At 37.4% G+C, this 19825-nt stretch overlaps 2 protein-coding genes across 3 annotated transcripts in view; both read right to left on the bottom strand.

Annotated features, from left to right (window-relative positions):
- LOC133643496 (cadherin-22-like) overlaps positions 1-19825 on the bottom strand; it is a 1271581-nt gene that overhangs the window by 649050 nt on the left and 602706 nt on the right. The gene's annotated exons all lie outside the window — the stretch shown is intronic.
- LOC133643327 (cadherin-22-like) overlaps positions 1-19825 on the bottom strand; it is a 106740-nt gene that overhangs the window by 61688 nt on the left and 25227 nt on the right. The window contains exon 2 of the mRNA XM_062037816.1: positions 15783-16077. Coding sequence (XP_061893800.1) covers positions 15783-16077 — 295 coding nt within the window. The remainder of the gene's footprint in view (positions 1-15782; positions 16078-19825) is intronic.

Consider the following 19825-nt stretch of genomic DNA (forward strand, 5'->3'; position numbering starts at 1 on the left):
TCCTGGTTTTTTTTTTTGTTTTTTTTTTAAACCTCTGAGGCCTTGCTCAAGCTGCATAAATATTTGAACGTTTACTATTGATGAGGATAGCACGCGGGGGGAAAGAACTGGCTCCCGTTCAAGTATTAATGAGGCTTTTCTAAGGCATAAACACTAAACCCCAAATTCCAGTAGTGCGAGCCACCGGGTGCTCAGCAATGTAGCCGGCTGTTGATTTAGGAAATGTAAATGTGGAGAGCGCAGCTTAACATATTTTTCAGACTATAAGGTGCACTTGAAATCCTTCCGATTCCTCAAAAATCGACAGTGCGCCTTATAACCCGGTGCGCCTAATGTACAAATTAATTGATTTGGTACATGGTGTTATGACATGATAAACAGTAACTAAAGTTGTGTTTAGTTTAGTTTCCTTTGTTTACAACTTGTTGCTAGGAGCGTTTGAGCTCACACACCGGTTTCACTTGAGTGATCGGTGTCTTCACCTGCTGCCGCCACTGATTACTCCCCTCTTTATACATTTCCGCTTTTTGAAGCAGTAGCGATTCCAGTAGCTTAGCTACTTTTAGACCCATGTAACATAGTAGCGTCCATAAAAGCTACAAGCTACAGAGAGAGTAAATGGACTGCAACTCCATTACTGCTGCTTGTCCCTTCCTGGATCCAGCGGGGGGGGAACAATAAAAATATGGAGAAACTCCATGATGATTGGTTGGTTTACGTACGTTGAGTCACGATAGGGCTGGTCATGGCACAATAACCAGGAAGCAACATTAAAACATTGCTCGCAGCAGTGGTTTACGTTCCGTCACATGAAACCACACGAAGCGAGGGTCTTGTTTAAATAACTACTGTATTTTCCGGACCATAAGGCGCGCTTACATTTTCATTTTTTCTCAAAACTCGACAGTGCGCCTTATAAGCCGGTGCGCCTAATGTAAGGAATAGGTTTGGTCGAGCTTACTCACCTCGAAGCTATTTTATTTGGTACATGGTGTAATGATAAGTGTCACCAGTCGATGGCAGTCAAACGTAAGAGATAAGTGTAGACTGCACTATGATGGCAATATGTCTCAAGTAAACATCGGCAACTTTTTAAATGTTCCATTGAAAATATAGAGCGCTAAAAAATATATCAAAATGTTTTAGTACGACTTTGGTAAGCTATGAAGCCGCACCGCTCGATGGATTGTACTGTGCTTCAACATACAAGTATTATTATGGTGTGTGTATAAGGTAAGACATATTATCTGCCGTTTTGTTTCGCAATATTATGCAAAAGCAACTTTTCTTACCGTCTGGTACCTGCTGATCTGTATTTGGGATCTGCATAAGTCATGAAAAATTACACACGTCCGCGAGTCGATAAGCTTTTTCTTTTTCCTCTATCTTCTTGTTATGTGCCATTCATCCTCCGCTGTTGCCATTTCTAATTTAAAGTAGTGTAAAGTTCTTACTAATATCTGTCAGTAAACTCGCCATGAAAGCGCTAAAACATACCGGTGTAGTGAGTTTACATTATTCACCCAAATAACTTTAGTTATTAGTAGGGATGTCCGATAATGGCTTTTTGCCGATATCCGATATTCCGATATTGTCCAACTCTTTAATTACCGATACCGATATCAACCGATACCGATATCAACCGATATATGCAGTCGTGGAATTAACACATTATTATGCCTAATTTGGACAACCAGGTATGGTGAAGATGAGGTACTTTTTTAAAAAAAATAGTAAAATAAGATAAATAAATTAAAAACATTTTCTTGAATAAAAAAGAAAGTACAACAATATAAAAACAGTTACATAGAAACTAGTAATGAATGAAAATCAGTAAAATTAACTGTTAAAGGTTAGTACTTTTAGTGGAGCAGCAGCACGCACAATCATGTGTGCTTACGGACTGTATCCCTTGCAGACTGTATTGATATATATTGATATATAATGTAGGAACCAGAATATTAATAACAGAAAGAAACAACCCTTTTGTGTGAATGAGTGTAAATGGGGAGGGAGGTTTTTTGGGTTGGTGCACTAATTGTAAGTGTATTTTTATGTTGATTTAGTTTTAAAAAAAATAAAAATAAAAAAAAAACAAAAAAAAAAACGATACCGATAATAAAAAAAACGATACCGATAATTTCCGCTATTACATTTTAACGCATATATCGGCCGATAATATCGGCAGGCCGATATTATCAGACATCTCTAGTTATTAGAGTTCCGGTTGGACGGTTTTTCACGGGACACATTTCCGGCGTTGTTTCCGTATGAGGAGATGCTGCTCCGTTATTGATTGAAGTAAAGTCTGAATGTCATTAAAACAGTTAGCTCCATCTTTTGACGCTTCTTCCACTCCCGTCCTTGCACGCTACACCGCTACGACTAAGATGACGGGGAGAAGACGCTGTCGAAGGTGAGCCACGTAAATAGGACCGGCCACAAAACGGCGCATCCTGAAGCGACTGTCAAAAAGCGGCTTGAAGATGATCTGTAAAACATAATCTATGCAACATTTTGACCAAAGAACCACCATTACATGTTATGTAGACCACAAGGAAGTGTTTTACATTTAGAATAAAATAATAAGAATATGACTCCTTTAATGCGCCCTATAATCCGGTGTGCCTTATATATGAAAAAAGATCAAAACTAGAGCATTCATCAGCAGTGCGCCTTATAATCCGGTGCGCCCTATGTTCCGGAAAAGGCGGTATGTTTCCTCCAGAGTGCTCCAATAGGCCATTTATCTGTACTTTTATTTAATTGACATAATTTTCAACATTTCATAAATGTTCTGTTTTGTTCTGGCTAACAGCTATGTGCGCAAACCACTAGAGCAGTGGTTCTTAACCTGGGTTCGATGGAACCCTAGGGGTTCGGTGAGTCGGGCTCAGGGGTTCGGCGGAGGTCAAGACACACCCGACTCATCGTGTAAATAAAAACTTCTCCCTATCGGCGTATTACGGATACGGCAACAGCAGAAGTCAGACTGATTTGCAGGTGTGTAATTTGTTGTGAGTTTATGCACTGTGTTGGTTTTGTTGTTTGAACAAGGTGATGTTCATGCACGCTTCATTTTGTGCACCAGTAATAAAACATGGTAACACTTTAGTATGGGGAACATATTCACCATTAATTAGTTACTTATTAACATGCAAATTAGTAACATATTGGCTCTTAACTAGTCATTATTAAGTACTTATTAATGCCTTATTCTGCATGGCCTTATTATAACCCTAACCCTCTAACCCTGGCCCTAACCCTCTAACCCTAAACAAATGAATCTAAATTAAAGGCCTACTGAAATGAATTATTTTTTTTTAAACGGGGATAGCAGATCTATTCTATGTGTCATACTTGATCATTTCGCGATATTGCCATATTTTTGCTGAAAGGATTTAGTATAGAACAACGACGATAAAGATTGCAACTTTTGGTATCTGATAAAAAAAAGGCTTGCCCCTACCGGAAGTAGCGTGACGTAGTCAGTTGAACATATACGCAAAGTTCCCTATTGTTTACAATGATGGCCGCATGAAGTGAGAGAGATTCGGACCAAGAAAGCGACAATTTCCCCATTAATTTGAGCGAGGATGAAAGATTTGTGGATGAGTAAAGTGCAAGTGAAGGACTAGTGGGGAGTTGAAGCTATTCAGATAGGGAAGATGCTGTGAGAGCCGGGGGTGACCTGATATTCAGCTGGGAATGACTACAACAGTAAATAAACACAAGACATATATATACTCTATTAGCCACAACACAACCAGGCTTATATTTAATATGCCACAAATTAATCCTGCATAAAAACACCTGCGTGTTTGTTACGCTAGCTCCTAGCTCCTATGCTAGCTCCTAGCTCCATGGAACACGCCAATACAATTCAAACACCTGATCAACACACACAATCACTCAGCCCAAAAGACCGTTTACCTAACCCAAGGTTCATAAAGCTTATATATTTTTAAAAAGTTACGTACGTGACGCGCACATACGGTCAAGTTATCGAATGTTTAGCAGCCAAGGCTGCATACTCACGGTACCTGATATTCAGCTGGGAATGACTACAACAGTAAATAAACACAAGACATATATATACTCTATTAGCCACAACACAACCAGGCTTATATTTAATATGCCACAAATTAATCCTGCATAATAACACCTGCGTGTTTGTTATGCTAGCTCCTAGCTCCTCTGCTAGCTCCTAGCTCCATAGAACACGCCAATACAATTCAAACACCTGATCAACACACACAATCACTCAGCCCAAAAGACCGTTCACCTAACCCAAGGTTCATAAAGCTTATATATTTTTAAAAAGTTACGTACGTGACGCGCACGTACGGTACGGTACGTGTTATGCTAGCTCCTAGCTCCTCTGCTAGCTCCTAGCTCCATAGAACACGCCAATACAATTCAAACACATGATCAACACACACAATCACTCAGCCCAAAAGACCGTTCACCTAACCCAAGGTTCATAAAGCTTTTATATTTTTAAAAAGTTACGTACATACGCAAAAAAAAGCCAAAGCTGCATACTCACAGTAGCACGTCTGCGTCTTTGTCATCCAAATCAAAGTAATCCTGGTAAGAGTCTGTGTTGTCCCAGTTCTCTACAGGCGTCTGTGTATCCAAGTCAAATGTCCTCCTGGTTAGAGTCTCTGTTATCCGAGTTCTTCCATCTTGACTGCATCTTCCGGGAATGTAAACAAAGAAGCGCCGGCTGTGTACTGTTGTTGCTGACTACGTTCGAAAAATACGTCCATTTCGCACCGACAACTTTCTTCTTTGTTTGCTCAGCTTCTTTCTCCATAATGCAATGAACATGATTGCAACAGATTCACGAACACAGATGTCCAGAATACTGTGGAATTATGAAATGAAAACAGAGCTTTTTCGTATTGGCTTCAATGTGGAAGGCATACCCGTGTTCGCCGGTCTACGTCACGCGCATACGTCATCCTCAGAGGCGTTTCGAACCGGAAGTTTAGCGGCAAATTTAAAATGTCACTTTATAAGTTAACCCGGCCGTATTGGCATGTGTTATAATGTTAAGATTTCATCATTGATATATAAACTATCAGACTGCGTGGTCGGTAGTAGTGGCTTTCAGTAGGCCTTTAAGTCTTTGTTACTTAGAATATGTTCCCCTAGTGTCCAAAAAACTCTAAATGAAGTCTTTGTTACTTAGAATATGTATATACTTTTTATTTTTCACTAAAGAAGGGTTCGGTGAATGCGCATATGAAACTGGTGGGGTTCGGTACCTCCAACAAGGTTAAGAACCACTGCACTAGAGAGTAAGGGGCTGTGGGAATGAAACAATGGCCATTACCCCATGCCGCTTAGGTAACAGTGGTATAAAAGTTACATAAGACTCCAGTCCTGGCACAAAAATTTGTTCACTTTTAGGCCAAATCCACACGAACACGGATAGTTTCTCAAAAAAAATGACAAAATCTCAATGATTTAGTGACTTTACACTATGTTCCTGTTAAAGGCCTACTGAAATGCGATTTTCATATTCGCGGAATTAACACGGCTTGATGTAGTAATCGTAAGTGTATATTGTGTTTTTTATGCTGATTTAATACAAATAAAAATAAAAAATAAAAAAACGATACTGACATTTTACGATATTACATTTTAAAGCATTTATCGGCTGATAATATCGGCCGGCCGATATTATCGGACATCTCTATTTAGAACAATAAGAATGTATTTCTCTCTGGGCCGGCGGGGGGTGTTTTCGTACTAATTAAGCTGACTCTTTCCGTTTGATTTTCAGACCGCTATTAACGCATTGTAAGACTGGTCTCCTAAAGCTTGAGTACAACTTGATAATATTGCTATTCTGTCTTGATGGTCCTACTTACTCAACATATATGTCATCCAAACGAAATTGGGATTGACCAGTCAATTTTATTCCCTGAGAGGAAGACTGGTCTGACGCAACAATCCGCAACGTCACTAACTGCTACCATGCGACCCGATCGCAAGAACATATTTGTCATTTCTGTATGTTTATCGCTGTCTTTTCAACACTTCAAATGAACCAAACAGCGCAAGCTTTTTTTGGAGCCGACGAACGCACCACAGTTACTTTTGCAGAGGACACAACCGCCTTCAGTGACTTCACCCACAACCCTCCTCCTTTTGTCCTAGCATCAAGACACGCAAGCTCCTCAGCAACATTCAATCAGGCATGAACTACAAATTTGATTTAGGACCGCAATTTCATTAGCCGCATATTTTTCCACACCACCACCGAGCTCAGTCCTTCGCAGTCCATCATCGTGGCCGGCGCTCCTATTTCATTTGCCCTCCTCTTTTGTTTGGAGTTAACCAACCTTGGAACAACAAACAGGTTACGCACACAAAAGTGTTATTTATTTAGTCTGTTGGGTTGAAAGATGCATGAAGGCAGAGCTCAAGGTGGCAGGGACGCGAACAAGGAGGCGCTTTAGGCTTTGAATCTTCGCCGAGGCGGCGTGCAAAATGGCACGGATGATAAGTAGAAATGAATATGCCTCAGGTAACGACTGATTACTCTCTGAATATCACCGCCGATGTTTTGCTGCGCGCACACTGCATTCATTATGAAAAAAACCAAACAAAATGCTTCAGGTCGGTTTGAACTAAAATAACCTGTTGCGTCTCACACGTCTGGAAAAAGTCAGTATGTGGAAGGGACTTTTTTTTTGTGTGCTAGAATTGCCAATGTAGGTGACATCAGTGCGACGCAGGGCCACGTCGCGTCGAGCACATCATTACCACAGCAACTCATGCAAGATTGGGGAGACGTGTTTAAACACACGCATCACCAATCTGATTTATTTTTTTTAAACAGCACGCGGTGAATCCGAGTCGGTCGAAGTCGAAACGCATTACATTTTGTTTGAGGGCTATGGAAACCAAAAGTCGATCTCAGAAAGCTCAGTATGAGTAGAGGTTCGGAACAATACGTTTATATAGATTTTTCGATACAGATGCATTGGTCTGTATGTACACTATATTGGCCATCCTTCCAAATGATGAGAATCAGGGGCCGTACTTATCAAGCTTCTTAGAGTGCCATTTTACACTTAAGTCCTGAGAATTTGCGAAATTTAGTCCTACTCTCAAACTTAAGAATAAAAGCTTTTTATCAACGTTCTTAAGTCTAAGAATCACTCCTACTCTCCACGATATTTAAGAGACCTTCAGAGGTGTCTTAAGTGGTTAGGAGTTGCCAGCAGGGGATGGCACTGAGGCGAGAGAGACGTGCGCGAACGTTCAGGGAACGGAACAATGTTGTTGTTTTTTTTGATGACGAGCAGCTGATCAAACGGTATCGTTTAGACAGAGCGGATATTATTTTTGTCACAGATTTAATACTTTTCGATTCCTTGTTGATTTCTGCATGTGTCTGCAGTGGGCTAGTATATATAGAGCCACCCACACCAGTTTCAAATTAGTTGCCTAATTAATGAATTGGAAAGAAAATGTTATGACAGTAGCGTATGTGTGTGGCCGTGAGGTGAGTGACGTCAGTGAGTGTGTGGGCGAGAGAAGAGAGGGAGCGGTAGCGTGAGTGCCGGCGGGGACTAGTTTGTTTTGTATTATTTTGTAGTTTATTGTCAAAATATACACTCCCATTGTCCACTTAAATATTTCCAAGATATTTCTTTATTCTTAGACAACGGATTCCCTTCCGTGATTGGTCATTTCTATGGACACAGAAATGACGTCACCTAAAATTCCGTTTACGGCACATAGTAATGTCGTAATTCAGCTCTGAGTGTGACACTTAAGATTCAGTCCTACACTTCGCTGAAAGTGTGAGTAAGACGCTTGACAACTAACTTTTAAGTGCAGCTTTCAGCGAAAAATTTATTTACTCTTAAGTCAACTCTTAGCAGACTTCTTAGGAGTAATTCTAAGAAGCTTGATAAGTACGGCCCCAGGTGTCCTAATCACTTGGCCTGGTGTATAAAATCAAGCACTTAGGCATGGAGACTGTTTCTACAAACATTTGTGAAAAAATGGGCCGCGCTCAGTGATTTCCAGCGTGGAACTGTCATAGGATGCCACCTGTGCAACAAATCCAATCGTGAAATGTCCTCGCTCCTAAATATTCCAAAGTCAACTGTACTATAAGAAAAGTAAAGAGTTTGGGAACAACAGCAACTCAGCCACCAAGTGGTAGGCCACGTAAACTGACTGAGAGGATGCTGAAGCGCATAGTGCAAAGGCTTTCTGCACAGTCAGTTGCTACAGACTTCATGTGACCTTCCAATTAGCCCACGTACAGTACGCAGAGAGCTTCATGGAATGGGTTTTCCATGGCCGAGCAGCTGCATCTAAGCCATACATCACCAAGTCCAATGCAAAGCGTCAGATGCAGTGGTGTAAAGCAGTGGTCTCCAACCTTTTTGTAGCTGGGGACCGGTCAACGCTTGGAAATTTGTCCCACGGACCGGGGGACACATTTTTTTTTTTTTCATAAAGAAATACAATCATGTGTGCTTACGGACTGTATCCCTGCAGAATGTATTGATCTATATTGATATATAATGTATATATTGTGTTTTTTATGTGGATTTAATTTAAAAAAAAATATATATATATTTTTTTAAATTTCTTGCGCGGCCCGGTATCAATCTGTCCCGGTGGTTGGGGACCACTGGTGTAAAGCACGTCGCCACTGGACTCTAGAGCAGTGGAGACGCCTTCTCTGGACTGATGAAACACACTTTTCCATCTGGCAATCTGATTGACTAGTCTGGGTTTGGAGGTTGCCAGGCCGTACCGGGTCGCGCAAGAAATTTAAAAAAAAATATCTACACTACCGTTCAAAAGTTTGGGGTCACCCAAAACAATTTAGTGGAATAGCCTTCATTTCTAAGAACAAGAATAGACTGTCGAGTTTCAGATGAAAGTTCTCTTTTTCTGGCCATTTTGAGCGTTTAATTGACCCCACAAATGTGATGCTCCAGAAACTCAATCTGCTCAAAGGAAGGTCAGTTTTGTAGCTTCTGTAACGAGCTAAACTGTTTTCAGATGTGTGAACATGATTGCACAAGGGTTTTCTAATCATCAATTAGCCTTTTGAGCCAATGAGCAAACACATTGTACCATTAGAACACTGGAGTGATAGTTGCTGGAAATGGGCCTCTATACACCTATGTAGATATTGCACCAAAAACCAGACATTTGCAGCTAGAATAGTCATTTACCACATTAGCAATGTATAGAGTGTATTTCTTTCAAGTGAAGACTAGTTTAAAGTTATCTTAATTGAAAAATAAGGACTTTTCAATGTGACCCCAAACTTTTGAACGGTAGTGTATATTTTTATTTTTTATTAAATCAACATAAAAAACACAATATATACATTATATATCAATATAGATCAATACAGTCTGCAGGGATACAGTCTCGGACTGCATTGTGCTGAGTGTGAAATTTGGTGGAGGGGGAATTATGGTGTTGGGTTGTTTTCCAGGAGTTGGGCTTGGCCCCTTAGTTCCAGTGAAATAAACTTTGAATGCTCCAGGATACCAAAACATTCTGGACAATTCCATGATATGGCACCTCAAGTTCATATGTGAGTAAAGACAGGTGGCCAAATACTTTTGGCAACATGGTGTATCACCTGCCCACCTGGAGTCGCCGTGTGTGTTCTACAAAGGCAACTACCGTATTTTCCAGACTATTCCACGGCACTTTATTATTCTCTGTAGCAACCGACTGTGCAGAAAGTCTTCGCACTATGCGCTTCAGCATCCGCTGACCCCTCTCTGTGGCCTACCACTTGGTGGCTGAGTTGCTGTTGTTCCCCAACTCTTCACTTTTCTTATAATAAAGTTGACTTTGGAATATTTAGGAGCGAGGAAATTTCACGACTGGATTTGTTGCACAGGTGGCGTCCTATGACAGTTTCACGCTGGAAATCACTGAGACAGACAGCAGCTTTATTTTGTCCATTCTTAACATGTACAAGACACATAAGAACTGAAATTACATTTTCGGTACAATCCCGCAAAGAGCAGACATACGTTACAAGGGGGACAAGACGGGACCGCCAACGGATCAGCCACTTACGGCGCTCCTTAAAAAGGTGGGAAAAAGGTGATATTGGGAAAGGGGGAAGAGTCCAAAAAAATATCAGTCTGAGGCTGGACCCTCAGGAGTGGTCCAGACTGAGTACGAGGAAAAAAACCTCACATAGCAAGGCATACATAAACATGGTACATGTAATCACAACAACTCGCAACAGAGGAGGGGGGAGTTGGGACCCTGGTGGCAGGCTGCCGCTATTAAAGCGCTACTCAACCCCCCACAACCCCGGAGGAATTAAGCAGTGGTGAAGAGAGCGGCCCATTCTTTCACAAATGTTTGTAGAAACAGTCTCCATGTCTTAGTGCTTGATTTTATACATCGGGCGAAGCGATTAGGGCACCTGATTCTCATCATTTGGATGGGTGGCCAAATATAGTGTATACAGCATGTTGTATGAAGCACAACACGGTTGATCAGGAGTGTACGCTTGCCTCAGGTATGCCCAACAAATGATTACCAGTGTATGAAAATGTTATCATCCTTTGCATGAATAGTCCCACACGGCAGATCAGGGATACATTTCCTCCTTAGGAGCATGTCTGAACACAGTATGAAGACTCATTGGGGAGCATGGCAACCATCAGAGTCTGCTCCTTCCCTCTTAGATTACAAACAACGGGTCATGACAAACACTACGCAACCCCAACCGAGTGCCACATTTATTTTCATCACCAGTGTCTTGGCTACTATTTTCATTTCTCCCAAAAGCCACAAAGGAAGTACAGTTTGTGATTCCGCATACGGCTCTTGCTCAGGACAAACTATTATACTACAAACTACCTGCGTAAAGAAATAGTTGTTACACAGAATTGCTAACAGTTAAACACACAACTTTAAATGACTTCCGAGATATTTTAATATCGAGCTTTACTGCCCCCTAGTGTCTGTGCCGTCAACTCCATCCTAGAAACACAACAAGTTATTACTTTATTCATAGTCATGTTTAAAGCAGCTAATATTTTCCCATGTGTGCACTTTGTGCTTGTATCTTATGTCCGCTAGTAAACTCTGTGCCTTACCTGGAAGGCCCTGGAATGTTTATTGGGAGTATAATGTACTCCTTGTTTTACCTTATCAGTTTAGAACTAGGGATGTCCGATAATGGCTTTTTGCCGATATCCAATATTGTCCAACTCTTTAATTACCGATACCGATATCAACCGATACCGATATATACAGTCGTGGAATTAACACGGCTTGGTGTAGTAATTGTAAGTGTATATTGTGTTTTTTATGTTGATTTATTTTTAAAAAAGTGAAGTGAATTATATTTATATAGCGCTTTTCTCTAGTGACTCAAAGCGCTTTTTACATAGTGAGACCCAATATCTAAGTTACATTTAAACCAGTGTGGGTGGCACTGGGAGCAGGTGGGTAAAGCGTCTTGCCCAAGGACACAACGGAAGTGACTAGGATGGTGGAAGCGGGGATCGAACCTGGAACCCTCAAAGTTGCTGGCACGGCCGCTCTACCAATCGAGCTATACCGCATATAATAAGTAGTATTATATGCGCTCTTATAGAAAACCCTCAATTGACTTAACAAATTGCAGTCCAGCTCATAGCATCTCATATTCCATACCTTTGGTGTGGTGTAGTCCCGATACCAATATTTTGGTACCGGTACTGAAATTATTTCAATACTTTTCGGTACTTTTCTAAATAAAGGGGACTACAACAATAGCATTATTGGTTTTATTTTTGCAAAAATGTTTAGGGTACATTAAACATATGTTTCTTATTGCAAGTTTGTCCTTAAATAAAATAGTGAACATACAAGAAAACGTGTCTTTTATTAGTAAGTAAGCAAACAAAAGGCTCCTAATTCAGCTACTAATATATGCAGTAACATATTGTGTCACTTATCATTCTATTATTTTGTCAACATTATTAAGGACAAGCGGTAGAAAAATTAATTATGAATCTACTTGTCAATTTACTGTTAATATCTGCTTACCGTATTTTCCGCACTATAAGGCGCACCTAAAAACCTCCAATTTTCTCAAAAGCTGACAGTGCGCCTTATATATGGACCAATACTGAGCCACAACAGGTCTCGCAACTACGGGATGCATAACGTAACCCCAGCCTCTACTGGAGCGTCTATTCCATGCGCCTTATAATGCGGTGCGCCTTATATATGAACAACGTTTTAAAATAGGCCATTCATTGAAGGTGTGCCTTATAGTGCGGAAAATACGGTACTTTCTATTTTAACATGTTCTATCTACACTTCTGTTAAAATGTAATGATCATTTATTCTTCTGTTGTTTGGATGCTTTACATTAGTTTTGGATGATACCACACATTTGGGTATCAATCCGATACCAAGTTGTTACCAGGATCATACATTGGTCATATTCAAAGTCCTCATGTGTACAGGGACATATTTCCTGAGTTTATAAACATAATACACATTTTTTTTAAAGGAAATAAGATGTTGTGATGCCAAAAAATACTGATGTAATCATAATAGTATCGACTATATACGCTACTGTACTTGGTATTGTTATAGTTGATGTTAGGTGTAGATCCAACAAATGGCGTTTGTTTACATTTTGACGCGGGTGAGCTACGGTGTGTAGTGAAGCATGTTTAGCTATTCCTCGTCCTGCAGGGATGATACTTGTAAGAAACTTACTTTATTAGTCGCCATGGAGGCGAGGATTAGTGATTTAGAAGTGGTGGTACTTTTCAGAGGCGGTATAGTACCGAATATGATTCATTAGTATCGCGGTACTATACTAATATTGGTATACCGTACAACCCAACTTTGGTGTTTGGCTCGGTTTAACTGGAAAACAAAAAAGAGATCCTGGATAACTTCTACTTGATTCATATCGGGCTATGAATCTTTGGGCACCACACGATTCTTGGGGGTGACAATTTGAATCAGAATCGATACTGGATTCAAAACAATTCTCAATTAAGACTCGATACTTTTTTAATAACAATGGGTGCCAGTTCTATGATTAACTACATTCCTCCAAAAAAAAGTAATATAGAACTGTTTTCGAGTTGTTTATCTATCCCTCCATGAAATAGATAAACAACTCGAAAACAGTTCTATATTACTTTTTTTTTTTTTTTTAATGGTTTTGCTTGATACAATTCTACCCAAACATTTAATAAAGTGGCTGGACATGACAGATAAAAATAAATAAATAAATAAATAAAAAAGTAAAAATATTTGTTTTCTAATCGTTACTTACAGGGTTGAACGGTATACCGGTATTAGTATAGTACCGCAATTCTAAAGAACCATTTTCAGTACTATACCGCCTACCAAATTTGTGGTATCATCCAAAACTAATGTAAAGTAATAAACAGCAGAAGAATAAGTGATTATTACATTTTAACAGAAGTGTAGATAGAACATGTTAAAAGAGAAAGTAAGCAGATATTAACAGTAAATGAACAAGGAGATTAATAATTCATTTGGTAAGTGTATCTTGTGTCTTTTTTTATGTTGTTTAAAATAAATGTAAAAAATAAAAATAAAATTAAAAAAATAAAAATAAAAATAAAAATTAAAAAAATAATTCATTTTCTACCACTTGTCCTTAATAATGTTGACAAAATAATAGAATGATAAGTGACACAATATGTTACTGCATATGTCAGCAGACTAAATTAGGAGCTTTTGTTTGCTTACTTACTAATAAAAGACAAGTTGTCTTGTATGTTCACTATTTTATTTAAGGACAAACTTGCAATAAGAAATATATTCTTAATGTACCGTAAGATTTTTTGTTAAAATGAAGCCAATAATGCAATTTTTTGTGGTCCATTTTATTTAGAAAAGTACCGAAAAGTACCAAAATTATTTTGGTACCTGTACCGGTACCAAAATATTGATATCGGGACAACACTATTTACTTATAAGAATCGCGATTCTTTCGAAACACTTTTTTTTTCACACCCCTAGATTTGTAGTGCATGCCTGTAGTTTTATGGAATTATGTTTTTTGTGGATTATTTCGGGTATTTTCTGTTATCTTATCGACCTTGTCAATTATTGTGGGGAGGCGTGGCCGGCAGACCGACAGCGAGGCAGGGCACGCCGGGGCCGACACCAAGATGCCGGCGAGGAGGCGTGGCCGGCGCGCCCCGCCTCGCCACTGGCCCACTGGATCGACGCCGTGATAAATGTCAGGTGCGTGGATCGCCCACCCGGGCACAATTATATAATCTCCTCTCAATGAATAAAAGGGCGGCAGCGGAGAACGACGGGGCAGAAAGAGTTGGAGAGCCAGCAATGCATGCAGCGAGGAAGAGCCAGAGAAAGAGAGGCAGACAAAGACGGACGCGGCAGGCTGTAAAGCGTACCGACGAGCGAGCAGGAAAAAGGAGCTGAAAAGCGACCCGACGAGACTGAGTTTTATTGAAAAAATAAACGGAGTCAAACTGCTCGAAGTCATGTCTGTGCTTGGTGGTCCATGGAACCTGGACGACAGAGAGACTGTCACAGTTATATAAACACATATTTGTGGCTGTGTATGAAAGGTGGCTGTTATTAACAACTGCTGGACATTTAGTATATTGTCTAAATGTGCTTACGCATGAGTAAGTGCCGAATGATTAACGTGTTTTTGGCGATTTCATCATTTTGGCGTTTTTTTATGACAGGCGGTGGCTGTTTTCATTAACAACCGGTGAGAAGAACAATCACAATAGTTTTATAACATATGCAGTGTTTCCCATAAACTGCCAAGATACCTGTGGTGGTGGGGGCGTGGCTATGGGCGTGGTCACCATGAGATCATCGGGTAATTTGCATAATTTACTACAATGATATGATTTTCTCTAAAAAGGCTGAAAATATGTATACTTACTAATTAATAATAACAGTTTTGTTTTAAACGTCCATCCACCCATCCATCCATCCATTTTACAATATAATTACAACACTTTATGTACATATTTATATACAGATTTCAACAATAAGTTATTCACTGAAATATATTTATTAATTGTGGTTCTTACAAAAAATATATCTTATAAAATATAAAAGCTAAAACGTCTCTTAAAGCTCTGCCCCTTTAATTAGTGCATACTAAATCATTTAACTTTAGCCTACTACTACAACCATATTATTTACCAGCAACATAAAGTGAAACAGAGGCAGAGGTGTCCTGCCACAGTCAGTAACAAATAAACAGAAAACAGTAGTGGTCAAATACAAATAAGGCAACAAGAGAAGTATCCTACACTTCTCTTTTGTAAAGTAAATCTGAACAGTCTATATGGGCATCTACATCAACTATATAATTTGCCTGAGAAGCTGGACAGGACAAAAAAAAAAAAAAAAAAAAAAAAAAAAAAAAAGGTTTTTTTTTTTTTTTAAATTTGTGGTGGACGTAATTATTTCGTGGCGGGCCGCCACAAATAAATGAATGTGTGGGAAACACTGATATGGTCAAGCATGAGCATGTACACCTTTACTTTGACTGTGGGTTAATTTAAGTAGTTTTGGCTGTTTCGTTATTTTGGTTATGGTTATGGTCAAGATAGTTCTCAACAGCAAATCACAGTATGTTATGTTTCTGGTTCTATGGTTGTCGTTACACTTTTCCTCTCCGTCAACTTTCTTATCGCCCCCCAAAAAAACAACACACTTAATATTTCAACTCCAAATTGTACCACATTTAAATGAGAGGTTTTTGCTCTTACCTATGGGGGACAGTTCAGCCACGCTGCCAATGTACGGACCCTCCAGGAACTTGGGCTCGCTGTCGTTGATGTCCTGGACCTTGATGACAAACTCCGACTCGGGCTCCAGGGGGTCGTCGCTGAGGCGGTCCCGGGCCTGCGCCCGCAGGGTGTAAAAGGCCTTCTCCTCGCGGTCCAGCCTCTCGGTGGCGTGGATGTCTCCCGTCAGCTCGTCGATGATGAAGATGGTTCCGGCCCCTTCTCCTGAGATGGTGTACTTGATGTTTCCCTCGCCTTCGTCTGAGTCTGTGTGGATCTGACAATGAATAGCAAAAATGCATCTAATTTAACCATTTTAATTGCAATTTCTTTGGACAAAGACAAATAGTTTGGTGACTGTGGTGAAATAATTCCCGCGCAGGAATTATAATTTATAAATCAAATATTTTCATAGCTCAAGCAGTAAAAAAACCTGTTCATGACCTTCTCATTTTTTATTTTATTTTTTTACATCAGGAGAGGTTTCTAGAAATAAAATAACACCAGTATAGTCACCGTTACACTTGCACAGCTCAATTTTTGTTTCATCTGACATCACATGGACAAAAATAAGACCTTCTGGAGGAAAGTTCTGTGGTCAGATGAAACAAAAATCGGGCTGTTTGGCCACAACACCCAGCAATATGTTTGCAATATGTTTAATCCCAGGAACACCATCCCTACCGTCAAGCATGGTGGTGGTAGTATTATGCTCTGGGCCTGTTTTGCTGCCAATGGAACTGGTGCTTTACAGAGAGTAAATGGGACAATGAAAAAGGAGGATTACCTCCAAATTCTTCAGGACAAGCGAAAACCATCAGCCCGGAGTTTGGGTCTTGGGCGCAGTTGGGTGTTCGCAGACTTTTGATCGCATTTATTTAATATTTAGAATGCATTAAAAAAAAAACACATCCAATGTGATTTAGAAGCAGAATGGATTGCTCCAATTATCTGCATTGCTAGCCACCTAGAACGAGCCCATCATTACAAAGCTGACTAAATATATTAGTATTCATTATTATTTAAAGCATTTCAGATTTTTCCCAAGTAAAAATAGAAGAACAATAATATTAGGAGTAACTGCATAACCTTGTGTGTCAAACATTCTGCCTGTAATACAATAATAATGTTCAGTTACACATTTAACAATGTTTATTATGGTTGTCATTTTCCAAATTCATTCATAAGTTAGCATTATTTTATATTTTCATTAAATAACTAAATGTTGTTTATATTCTAAGTATATTTTATTTTTATTTTGAGAGCTTCTAATATTTTATATCAGGGGTGTCTAAACTTTTTCCACCAAGGGCCACATACTGATAAGTCAAGTATGAAGTGGCCATATTGATATTTTTTATATTTAAAAAAAAATGCTAAAATCTTTAATTGTGTCAGCTATGTATTATAGGTGACAAAGTAAATTATTATTAATTATTATTTAAAGCATTTCAGCTTTTTCTCATTACATTCCGATTTGTTTTGCTCTTTTTTTTTTAACATGTTAATGTTGTTTTTCCCATGTAAAACTAGAATAAAAATAACAATTTTATTTACTGCATGACTCAAGTGTCACAAAAATTCTGCCTGTACAAAAATATTAATGTTCAGTTACACATTTTATTACACGGTTTATTGTGGTTGTTGTCATGTTTCAAAATTAATCCATAAGTTAGCAATATTTTATATTTTATTTAACTAACTAAACATTGTTTATAATTTTTAAGTATGTATATTTTTTATTTTGAGAGAATCTAATATATTATATCAGGGGTGTCTAAACTTTTTCCACCAAGGGCCACATACTGACAAGTCAAGTATGAAGTGGTCATATTGATATTTTTTATATATATAAAAAAAGCTAAATTATTTAATTGTGTCAGCTATGTATTATAGGTGACTAAGTATATTATTATTAATTATTATTTAAAGCATTTCAGCTTTTTCTCATTACATTCCGATTTTTTTTGCTCTTTTTTTCTTAACACGTTAATGTTGTTTTTTCCATGTAAAACTAGTATAAAAATAACAATATTATTTACTGCATGACTTAAGTGTTTCAAAAATTCTGCCTGTATGAAAATATTAATGTTCAGTTACACATTTTATTACACGGTTTATTGTGGTTGTTGTCATTTTTCAAAATGAATCCAAAAGTTAGCAATATTTGATATTTTATTTAACTAACTAAACGTTGTTTATATTTTTTAAGTATGTATATTTTTTATTTTGAGAGAATCTAATATATTATATCAGGGGTGTCTAAACTTTTTCCACCAAGGGCCTCATACTGACAAGTCAAGTATGAAGTGGCCATATTGATATTTTTTATATATATAAAAAAATGCTAAATTATTTAATTGTGTCAGCTATGTATTATAGGTGACTAAGTATATTATTATTAATTATTATTTAAAGCATTTCAGCTTTTTCTCATTACATTCCGATTTTTTTTGCTCTTTTTTTTTTAACACGTTAATGTTGTTTTTTCCATGTAAAACTAGAATAAAAATAACAATATTATTTACTGCATGACTTAAGTGTCTCAAAAATTCTGCCTGTACGAAAATATTAATGTTCAGTTACACATTTTATTACACGTTTTATTGTGGTTGTTGTGATTTTTCAAAATGAATCCATAAGTTAGCAATATTTGATATTTCATTTAAGTAACTAAACATTGTTTATATTTTTTAAGTATATATATTTTTTTATTTTGAGAGAATCTAATATATTATATCAGGGGTGTCTAAACTTTTTCCACCAAGGGACACATACTGACAAGTCAAGTATGAAGTGGTCATATTGATATTTTTTATATATAAAAAAAAGCTAAATTATTTAATTGTGTCAGCTATGTATTATAGGTGACTAAGTATATTATTATTAATTATTATTTAAAGCATTTTAGCTTTTTCTCATTACATTCAGATTTTTTTTGCTCTTTTTTTTTTAACACGTTAATGTTGTTTTTTCCATGTAAAACTAGAATAAAAATAATATTATTTACTGCATGACTTAAGTGTCTCAAAAATTCTGCCTGTACGAAAATATTAATGTTCAGTTACACATTTTATTACACGGTTTATTGTGGTTGTTGTCATTTTTCAAAATGAATCCATAAGTTAGCAATATTTGATATTTCATTTAAGTAACTAAACATTGTTTATATTTTTTAAGTATATATATTTTTTTATTTTGAGAGAATCTAATATATTATATCAGGGGTGTCTAAACTTTTTCCACCAAGGGCCACATACTGACAAGTCAAGTATGAAGTGGCCATATTGATATTTTCTATATATAAAAAAAATGCTAAATTATTTTATTGTGTCAGCTATGTATTATAGGTGACTAAGTATATTATTATTAATTATTATTTAAAGCATTTCAGCTTTTTCTCATTACATTCCGATTTTTTTTGCTCTTTTTTTCTTAACACGTTAATGTTGTTTTTTCCATGTAAAACTAGAATAAAAATAACAATATTATTTACTGCATGACTTAAGTGTCTCAAAAATTCTGCCTGTACGAAAATATTAATGTTCAGTTACACATTTTATTACACGGTTTATTGTGGTTGATGTCATTTTTCAAAATGAATCCATAAGTTAGCAATATTTGATATTGTATTTAACATTTAACTAACTAAACGTTGTTTATATTTTTAAAGTATATATATATATTTTTTATTTTTATTTTTTTTTTATTTTGAGAAAATCTAATATATTATATCGGGGGTGTCTAAACTTTTTCCACCAAGGGTCACATACTGACAAGTCAAGTATGGGGCCACCATTTATATATATATATATATATATATATATATATATATATATATTTAAAGAAATGTGTTATAGGTGATTAAGTATATCATTATGAATTTATTTTTTTTAAATATATGTGTAACATATGTGTTCTTGTCTCTCATAAGGATTGTGATCGAAAGGCAAAATAAAAAAAATAAAAAAAAGTGCAATTCCCCTTAAATGATTGCAGACACCTGAAATAATAGAAATACTCAA

The sequence above is a fragment of the Entelurus aequoreus genome, linkage group LG26, assembly GCF_033978785.1.
Source record: "Entelurus aequoreus isolate RoL-2023_Sb linkage group LG26, RoL_Eaeq_v1.1, whole genome shotgun sequence".
NCBI lineage: Eukaryota > Metazoa > Chordata > Actinopteri > Syngnathiformes > Syngnathidae > Entelurus > Entelurus aequoreus.